Here is a 9888-nt window from a genome sequence, read left to right on the forward strand (position 1 = left end):
CACGCGTGCGCTCGTGCGGGGGCTAGCAAGTATGACCTGAGCCTCGACCGCAAGGGCTGCTGCCGCCGTGGCCGCTGCTCACAAACGCCTGCGCACCCGCAGCCGCTCGGCAGCTCCTATATCTTGACCAGCAGCACCCCTGAAGCGGCCCGGTTCAACCCTTCACTGCCACCCCATCCTTGACTGCATCCCTGAGCCCGGCCCGCTTCAACGCAACACGACCGCAGGTACCGCGGCGCGCAGCAGTCCGTTGACCAGGCCGTTGACCAGATCATGAAGGAGGCGGGCGGCCTCTCCGCCCCGCCCCCCAGCTCGTGCCCCGCGGGCTGCGCCGCGCTCAGCGCCGCCGTCGCCGCCGCGACCGGCCTGCCGAGCTGCGTGTGCCTCGCCTCGGCCGCCGGCCGCCTGCGCGGCACGGCGCAGCAGATGCGCGCAGCGCTGATCCCCGCGGTGGCGGGCGCGGCGCTCTCGCTCGTCGGCGCGACGTGGCTGCTTGCGCGCTGCGCGGCGGCGCTGGCGGTCGCGCGGCGGGAGCTGCGCGCGCGGAGGGCGCGCAAGGCGGCGGGGCTGCCTGTCGCAGAGGACGGCTATGGCAGCGATGGAAGGGTGAGGCGCTAATTGCTCAGCTTTTGGTGATTGGTGGCTGGGGCGAGGGCGGTGATGGACTGGCTGGGCTTTGGCTGGCCCTGGGACGATATCCTGGTCCTTCCCTTGAACCTGGATCTCGTTTTTTGATGGAATGCTTTGAAAGCCAGCTCAGCGCTGCGCTCCGCGGGCCTTCGACGATTCCCCCTGCAGGCCGGGGGTGCGGACGTCTTTGCACGCGGGGCGCGTTGGGCCCCAGAGGCAGAGGGGCATCCGGCGGACGGCGGCGCGCAGACGCCCCACCACCCACACAGCCGCGACCCGCGGCGGGTTGGCGGCGGCGGTGGCGCCGCTGCGGCGGGTGCGCCGCTGCCGCGGCCGTGGTGGGCAGGCGGGGAGGTCGGGCGCGACGCGGCGATCGAGGCCGCGCTGCCGGCGCCGATGGCGCCTGGTCGCCACCCGTAGCCGCTGGGCGGGCCACTGCCAGCACGGTCTGACTTGAGCCGCATTGGTGCGTTCAAGACCCCGAAAGAAAGCCCAAGAATACCCCGTTGGTTTTTGTTCTCATATTCGTTGCTGGGTCGTCACCTCAAGCACATCAGCGTTTGCTGTTGTTTGACAGCATTGTTTCTGACAGATTCATCCCTTCAAGGCCGCAGCTTCCGGGCGAGCGGGCCACAGAGGTGTTGGGCAATTCCTGGCCCTGTTGGGTTTGAGCGGCGAGGCAGGAAACTCCAGCTGAATTAGTGCATCCTGCATCCCGGCTCATTGGTAGCCGCATCATGGCCGCCGCTGCGCGCTTGCCACGCACACTTTGTGCGTTGCGTTCCAAACTGGCGTTTGCCTCGGGTTTTGGCGTTTGAGAGCGACAGCCTCTTGCAAGGAAAGGCATTGCAAGCGTATGCCTGCAACAAACAATCGCAAAGCAACTGCATTGTATATAAGAAAGCACCATTTACGAGTGCTCAAACGGCACAATTGTGGACAGGATCCAGGTGTTGACCCAGGAGTTGACTCTCGCCGTCGTTTGCCTGCGCCCTTGCGCAGCACATCGCGCGGCTGCTGCACACAGCATGTGTCGCCGCTGCTTCTCCCTTCATTCGTTGACACGTGTAAATGAAGAATAAGGCTGGATCAGGCGGCCCCACTGGCAGTGCGCGGGGGTGAGCAGGGGGCCTTGCCACACGTCAGCATAGCGGGTGCCAGCTCAGCGTCGCAAGCCGTGACCACCCTCACAACCAGCTGCACTGAGCATGGTCTCCGGCACCGACCGCAGCACTTTGCCCAGAGGGCCAACGCCTTGCGCCGCCAGCACATCAGCTTTGCATATGTCCTCTTAATGCAGCGCCCACGGCTGGGCACTGCTGCAACGCTGACATTGTTTCCTTTTTCTTTAACCATTCATTGAATGGCAGCTTCTTCAAACTCAGCGCGGTAGGCAAGCAGGGGCATGGCGATGCCTGTACACCGGCCTGGGTTTACCCCCTCTCTGTTGCACACATGCTGCGATACATTACATTACATTACCGTACGCGGGACAAAACTTCTGCACGTGCTGCGCCTGGGGCAATCCTGACTGCATGTGCGCGCGGCGCAGCAGCCGCTTCTGGCCACGCGCAGGCATCTCTCAGGATGCCGCTCCTGGGCCATGCACGAAAGCTGCATGTACATTCCTACACACCGCACTTCAACACAATCTGGGGATTCTGGTTGCCCTGTCAGCATGACAGACCAGCATAAGTCGACGACCCTTACGATACAGTGCCAGTGTAGTGCAACATCGGCTGCTGCAGTGCACGGGGGACGTCAAGGCACAATGAGGGCGGTGCCCTTTCATGTGCATGCTGGGCAGCGGCAAGGCGGCCGACTGCCGGCACCCTTCCTCCTGCAAGGCAGCGGCAGTGCGCGCTCGGGAACAAAAGCGAGCGCTAACTGTGCTGGGCGTAGCTGCAAGGGTTTGCTACGGAAGCGTAGTAGAAGGAAGCAAGCATAAAAGGGTCTCACGAAGGGTGCAATACGGCACTCTCTCGCAGTGCCAGGTGCCAACGAATGGCAGATAATGCTGGCGGGGGCAAGGCGCGCAGGGTTCCCGGAAAAAACCACTAACGGCGTGCCACAGGCTTTGCCACGCTTTTGCCCGGCTGACACCACGGCAGTTGCCGGGCAGCGGCGCGCCATTGCCGCAATACACCAAAGGCTTGGCGGCGCCATCTAACGCACGCGCCGCTGCCGCCGCTGCCGCCGCCGCGCCCCAGGCGCGCGGTGCTGCTGAGTCATCGTCGCGGCCCTGGCGCCGCGGGCGCGAGCGGGTGGACAGCTGGTGGTGACAAAGGCGCGCGGGCCAGCACTGAACGCATGCAGCGCGCCGCAGCCTCCTGTGTGCCCTCTCATGGTCCCGCCAACGGCCAGGTCGGCCGGCATGCAGGTGGCCACTTCACACGCATAGGTCGCGCCGCATGACATTCAATACAAACAGTGCCATGCTGGAGTGCGCCGCTATACTACAGGGCGCCTGCTCAGGCTTGTGTTGTCTGCCGCCACGGGCGCCTTTTCGGCCCCCTTGACCGCCTTGCACGCCTGCTTGTGGCTGCCCTCGACCCAGTCCTTCCTGGCGCAGGCCTCGCTGCAGTACCTGCAGGCCAAGATTAGGATGAAGATCAGGGTTAGGTTGATGATTGGTGCACATAATATGAAGGTTGGGCGCGCGAGACAGGTCCTTGGTCGGGGAGGTAGCAGGCAGTTGCGAGTCCATGCCTGCAGCTGGACCTACACACCAGTGATTAGATACTTGAGCAAGTTGAGAGAACGCGTGCGCGCGCAGTCGCATGTGCGCGTGTGAAATCGCCTGCGCGCATATGCAGCCACATGCGCGCATGCACGCGCGCACAGACACAGACACACACACACACACACACACACACACACACACGCGCGAACACATGCGCACGCAGACGCACGCAGATGCGCACGCGCACGCACGCACACACACACACACACACACGCACACACACGCACACAATCACACACACACACACACACACAATCATGCATGCATGAGCACATCCACGAATTCACACCTGACAGCCCTACACCCGCGGCAAAGCCGCAGCCTCACGCCCTCCTCTGCCTGCGTCCTGCGGCACGCGGCGCATTCCGCAGCCAGCAGCGCCTCGCCCCGCGCCTCCCCAGCCGCCGGCTCCGCCGCCGGCTCCGCAGCCGCCTCCGCAGCCGCCTCCGTAGCCGGCGCCTGCGCAGCGGCCGCGGCGCGCAGCCGCAGCAGCACGCGCGGCGCCGCAGCGGTATCATCCATGCGCGGCCACGCCGCAGGATTCGCCGCCACCGCCGCCAGCGCCGCCTCCAGGCCCTCGACGCCAACTAACGACGCTGCAGCGGCCGCGCCGGCCGCAGTCAGGCGGTAGAGGCACACGACCAAGTCGCCTACTGTCGACGTGACTGTCTCATCAAATTCCGACGGCGACAACTCCTCGTGCGCCTGGAGACACACCCCGCATGAGGCACTCGGCGACGACGTCAACACGCGCGCCAGCGCCGTCGCGGCCGCTGTCAGCAGGCCCGGCGCGGCGGCGACGGCGGCGAGCCGCTCCGGGCCGGACGCGTCCGCGGCCTCTGCCAAGGCGGCGGCGACCTCGGCTGCACCGTGGCACATGCCGCTGTCGGGGTTGTAGATATGGTGAGCGAGCGCTGGCAAAACGCCGCCCGGGAGGGCGATATCCAGGAACGCCGCCGCAGCCGCCTCGTCCCCTCGAATGAGCTCAGCCACCGCCCGCACCACGCACGCCGCGTTGCTTGGGGCGCGGTCGCCGGCGCCAGCGGCGGCCGTGCGCCGCAGCGCGGCGGCGAGGGTGGCAAAGACGGCGGGGCGCAGGTTCATGAGCTCGGCGCGACCTGGCTCGACGCGGCTGAGGAACGCTATGCAACTCGCCGACTCCAAGCTGTCCGGACGACTCATCAGCCGCAGCAGCGCGGGCACCGCGCGCGCATCACGCGCCGCGCGCGCCGCGGCGGGCCGCGTGCCAGCGGGGCGCAAGAGGATGCCCAGCAGGCTGACGGCCGACCCTACATATTCCGTCAACTCAAGCCGCACGACGCCCCGCGCCGCCGCGTCTGCGATGGCCGGCGTCGCCGCCGCCACGTTCGCGAGCGCAAGCTCGGACTCTCCGATCTCTGCGGGCCCTGTCCGGCCGGCCTCGGCGCGGCCCAGCTCCTGCAGCAAAGCCGCCAGGAACCCCAAAGCCGCGCCTGCCTTGGCGTGCTCGGCGCCGCCCGCCACCCGCACCGCCACGAGAAGCAGCCCGGGCTCGCACGCGGCGCGCGCGGCGACGCGCGGGCCGCCGGTGCTGAGCAGCTGGTGGAGCGGGAGGAGGCTGTCGCACGTGCCAGGGCGCGCGGGAGTGCCGCAGAGCTCGTCGAGCAAGCGTGGCACCTGGAGCGCGGCGGCGCACGCCTCTTCGCAGGTCATCAGCCTGTTTAAAGCAATCAAGACGGGTTCGACTATGGATACACTATCTGGCCAGCTGCGCAGGCAATCGGCCAGGGCTTGTAGCATGCCAGGGGTTTGGCCGATCTGCGGCGAGTGTGCAGGTGAAGGTGCAGGTGCGGGGTGCGGTGGGCGGGTGGTTGGGGCGGTTGCCATGCCAGGTGGTGGGCGCGGGGAAGGGCCACAGCGTGCCGTTGTCCCGTTGCGTAGTACTTCCACTAAGCCAAACCAAAGGGAGGGCGCTGCGAGTCCCTCCCACCTGCTGCCGCCGGTGGCCAGCCTGGTTTGCGCAGGCCTGATGATCCTTGAACCCCTCCAGCAGCCCCCTCACGGCCATCGCCGCGGCGAAGCACCGACGCAGCCGCGCGCGCCTGTCGCCGCCCCGCCTGCAGCCCTCGGCGAGCGCGCGCTGCAGCGCCGAGAGCAGCTGCGGCGGCAGCGGCGTGTCCGGGGCGGCGCGCGAGGCCGCTTGCAGCTCGTCTATGGCTGCTTTGAGGGCGTCGAGGGTGGCATTAGTCTGCGTGGCGGGAGCGCCCGCGCGGCGCACTGCTCTGTCAGCTGGCAGCTCGCCGCAGTCCAGATCGAGCACGCGCCGCAGAGCGATCTCGAGGCGAGCCTGGGCGGCGGTGGCCATGCTGGCCTAGTTGAGTGGGTACACGGTGTCGCTCCTGCACGCGTGGGGTTCACGCAGGATAAGGTCACGGGCGGGTTGGGGCCAGGTGCACACGCAGACCGTGCGAACCACAATGCGCCACCCACGCCGCATGCCTGATGAGCGTTCTGAGAGGGGTGGTGGTTGAGCTCGTGGCGCACTCACGTGAACCTCAGGTGGTCAGCTTTTAATTGCCACCGAAGAGCATTGTAAGAATCCCTTCGCGTTCCAGATCAGGCAGACTTTTCTGCTCGCGCCCACCGATAAACTACTTCGATCAGGTACGGATATCATACGGAATGTCTGTTGAGGGAACGTACACAATTTGGAGATCACAGGTGTTCCATGTGTAGGAAACTACGGTAACATCATGCATCCCTGCAGGCCCTCCCATGGTTGACAACCGGCATTTTCCTGCGGCTGCTGCCGCAATCCTGCCGTAACGTACAGCTTTCCTTGGTGCCATCCAATGACCAACACGTCTTGCTCGAGCGACGAAAAGCTGTATTGATCAGCCACGACGCATGCGGCAGGAGTGACGAGCAAGTGGCCTGGCTGCACCCTTTGGCTGGCTAGTACCGTAGGCAGGTGCCCCAGTCGCCACTCCCTGTGTGACAAGCAGGCTTTCCTGCGGGCTCAGCGATGTTTTTTTGCGGTGCCTGGTGCGATCTCTGCAGGTCAGCAGGTGGTTTCATGACAGCGCGGGCCACGGGTGGGGCAGCGTGAGGGTCATTCGCATGTGGAGCGCTGCGTGCTCGCAGCACGCATGGTTGCATGCGCAGCTGAGCACGCTGCTGACAGGAGGCCAGATGTCACTGCTCCTTGCTCGCCGGCACTCAGCCAAACCATTGGCTTTGCAGCACGCATGTGCTCCAGGCAACATGTTGTTGCTGCAAACTGACCGTGCAGTTGATCCAGCATGCCGGGCTACGAGTCTCGCAACAGCAATGTGACATAGCCGCTCACACCACCTGGGGCCGCAGCATGCGGGCCACTGGCGGCGGCGCAGCCATTGGCGGCGGTCATGATCAAGCGGATTGCATTGCCCGCATGACAGACCAGCAAAGGTTGAAGACCCTCACGACGCGCTGCCAGAGGCGTGGCCGCGCCATGCAATGCATGCGCTGCCGCCGCCGCCGCCGCTGCCGCTGCCGCCCCCGCGCCCCAGGTGCCTGGTGCTGTCGAGCCTCGTCATGGACCCGCCGCTGTGGCCGCGACATCGCTGGCAGCCCTGCTGATGAAGCCGCGCCGGCCAGCACTGACCGCAGGCAGCGAGCGCGCCGCGGCCTCCTGCGCCCCCCAAAATACCACACGGCGCCAAAGGCCACCGCTGACAAGTTGCAGGCAGCTACTTTACACACACAGGTTGCGCCGCATGCTATACAGTACATTTGGCGTCACGCCATGGAGTTGCAGTGCATGGCTACACTGCAGGGCGCCTGCTCAGGCTTAATTTGTCTCCTGCCACGAGCGCCTTTAACTCTTCTTGAGCGGCTTGCACGCCTGCTTGTGGCTGCCCTCCACCCAGTCCTTCCTGGCGCAGGCCTCGCTGCAGTACCTGCAGGCCAGCAGGATTGGTGCGCATGGTTTGTGAGTTGGGCGCTTGAGGCAGGGGCTTGGTTGGTGAAGTCGAAGCCAATTGCGAGTCGCTCTCCCTGCTTAGCTTGCATGCAGCTGGACCTACACACCAGTGATTAGGTACTTGAGCAGGTAGTGGGAAATGCGTGCGTGCGCAGTCACATGTGCCCCCCACACACAAACGCACACGCACGTGCGTGCACAAACACACACACACACACACACACACACACACACACACACACACACGCGCGGCCTGGTTAGGTCGCCGTGCCCGATAGCAGCCATGAGACCATGCATGAATGTGCACGCACGTGCATGCACCAGACACGTACCCACCCACACGCAAGTGCGCGCACGCACCACGCCCCCACACACACAAACACGCACAAACACATACACACACACACACACACACAACACACACACACACGTGCGCGCGCACGTGCAACACACGCACACACACAGGCACACACACGTGGGCACGTACACCATCATGCACTCAGCAAGTACACGGATTCCCACCTGACAGCCCCGCACCCGCGGCAAAGGCGCAGCCTCACGCCCTCCTCCGCCTGCATCCTGCCGCACGTGGCGCACACCGCACTCAGCACCGCCTGGCCCCGCACCTCCCCAGCCGCCGCCTCCGCCGCCGCGCCGCGCAGCCGCCGCAGCACGCGCGCCGCCGCCGCGGTAGCATCCATGCGCGCCCACGCGGCAGGATTTGCCGCCACGGCCGTCAGTGCCGCCTCTAGGCCCTCAACACCAACGATCGACTCTGCAGCTGCTGCGCCGGCAGCAGTCAGGCGGTCGAGGCACTCAACCAAGTCGCCTACTGTCGGCATGATGGCCTCGTCACAGTCCATAGTCAACATCTCGTCAAGCGCGTGGAAACGCACCTGGGAGGGGGCGCTCACTGGTGACATCATCGCGCGCACAATGGCCGCCGCAACCGCGGCCAGCAGGCCAGGCGCGGCGGCGACGGCGGCGAGCCGTTGCGGGCCGGCCGCCTCTGCGGCCTCCGCCAAGGCAGCGGCAACCGCAGCAGCGCCATGGCACATGCTGCCGTCGGGGTTTAACATATGGTGTGCAAGCGCGGGCAAAACGCTGCCCGGCAGGGCGATATCAAGGAACGCCGCCGCGGCCGCCTTGTCCCCCTGGATAAGCTCGACCACCGCCCGCACCACACAGGCCGCGGCGCGCGGTGTGCTGTCGCCGGCGGCGGCCGTGCGTCGCAGCGTGGCCGCAAGGGTGGTGAGGGTGGCGGGACGCGTCTTCATGAGCTCGGCGCGGCCCGGCTCGAGGCGGCTGAGTAATGCAATGCAGCCCGCAGCCGGCTCCAAGCTGTCCGGATGCATCATCAGCCGCAGCAGCGAAGGCACCACGGGCGGCGCAGCAAGCGCCACGAGCGCCGCGGCGGGCCGCGTGCCGTCGGCGCGCAAGAGGGCCTCCAGCAGGACGACGGATGACCTTACACACTCCGGCGACTCAAGCCGCAGGACGCCGCGCGCCGCCGCGTCTGCGATGGCTGGGGTCGCTGCTTCCACGTTTTCGCGCGCAACCTGGGGATCTTCGCCGTCTGCGGGCCCCGTCGGACCAGCCCCCACGCGGCCCAGCTCCTGCAGTAAAGCCGCCAGAAACCCCAAAGCCGCGCCGGCTTTGGGGCCCGCGCCGCCGCCCGCCACCCGCGCGGCCGCGTGTAGCAGCCCGGGCTCGCGCGCGGCGCGCACGGCGACTCGCAGGCCGCCACTGTCGAGCAGCTGGTGGAGGGGGGTGAGGCTGTCGCACCCGTCGTAACGCGCAGCGGCCTCGCAGAGCGCATCCAGGAAGCGCGGCACCTGGAGCGCGGCGGCGCACACCTCTTTGCAGGTCATCAGCCTGTTCAAATCCATCAAGACGCATTTGACAATAAGTAATTTGTCTGGCCAGCTGTGCAGGCATTCGGCCAGGGCTTGTAGCATGCCAGGGGTGTGGCCGATCTGTGGCGAGTGTTCAGGTGCGGGTGCGGGGTGCGGTGGGAGGGTGGTTGGGGCGGTTGCCATGCCAGGCGGTGGGTGCCGGGAGGCGCCGCAGCGTGCTGTAATCCCGTTGCATTTTGCCTTCACTATGCCAAACCAAAGGGAGGGCGCTGCGAGTGCCTCGCACCTGCTGCCGCCGGTGGCCGGCCTGATCTGCGTGAGCCTGCTGATCCTTGAACCCTTCCAGCAGCCCCCTCACGGCCGTCGCCGCAATGAAGCACCGGTGCTGCCGCGCGCGCCTGTCGCCGCCGGGCACGCAGCCTTCGGCGAGAGCGCGCTGCAGCGCCGTGAGCGGCGGCGGCGGCAGCAGGGTGTTGGGGGCGGCAAGCGAGGCTGCTTGCAGCTTGTATACGGCTACTGTCATGGCATCCAGTGCGGCGGCATCCCGAGCGCTGGGAAGGTGCGTCTCAAAGCAGTCCAAATCGACGACGCGCTGCAGGGCGATCTCGAGGCAAGCCTGTGCGGCGGTGGCCATACTGGCTGGCGCAGGTACACGGTGGTGCTCCTGCACGCCCGGGGTGCAGGTGGCATAATGATGTTATTGGTGGGTCGGGCCA

At 66.4% G+C, this 9888-nt stretch overlaps 3 protein-coding genes across 3 annotated transcripts; 1 reads left to right on the forward strand and 2 right to left on the reverse strand.

The window, feature by feature from the left end:
• Nucleotides 1-273: 273 nt before the first annotated feature.
• MNEG_8695 (hypothetical protein) lies at nt 274-618 on the forward strand (the record flags this gene model as incomplete). The annotated part of the gene is made up of 1 exon (XM_014042831.1): nt 274-618. One exon carries the CDS (start codon nt 274-276, stop codon nt 616-618), a length of 345 nt encoding a protein of 114 aa, XP_013898285.1.
• A 2463-nt stretch (nt 619-3081) lies between these two features.
• On the reverse strand, nt 3082-5717 carry MNEG_8696 (hypothetical protein; the record flags this gene model as incomplete). Its single annotated transcript, XM_014042832.1, has 3 exons — nt 3082-3217; nt 3663-4951; nt 5343-5717. 3 exons carry the CDS (start codon nt 5715-5717, stop codon nt 3082-3084), a joined length of 1800 nt encoding a protein of 599 aa, XP_013898286.1.
• Nucleotides 5718-7211: 1494 nt separating this feature from the next.
• MNEG_8697 (hypothetical protein) lies at nt 7212-9205 on the reverse strand (the record flags this gene model as incomplete). The annotated part of the gene is made up of 2 exons (XM_014042833.1): nt 7212-7293; nt 7839-9205. 2 exons carry the CDS (start codon nt 9203-9205, stop codon nt 7212-7214), a joined length of 1449 nt encoding a protein of 482 aa, XP_013898287.1.
• Between the last annotated feature and the right edge of the window lie 683 nt (nt 9206-9888).

This window comes from Monoraphidium neglectum, assembly GCF_000611645.1.
Source record: "Monoraphidium neglectum strain SAG 48.87 unplaced genomic scaffold scaffold01680, whole genome shotgun sequence".
NCBI classification, from domain to species: domain Eukaryota; kingdom Viridiplantae; phylum Chlorophyta; class Chlorophyceae; order Sphaeropleales; family Selenastraceae; genus Monoraphidium; species Monoraphidium neglectum.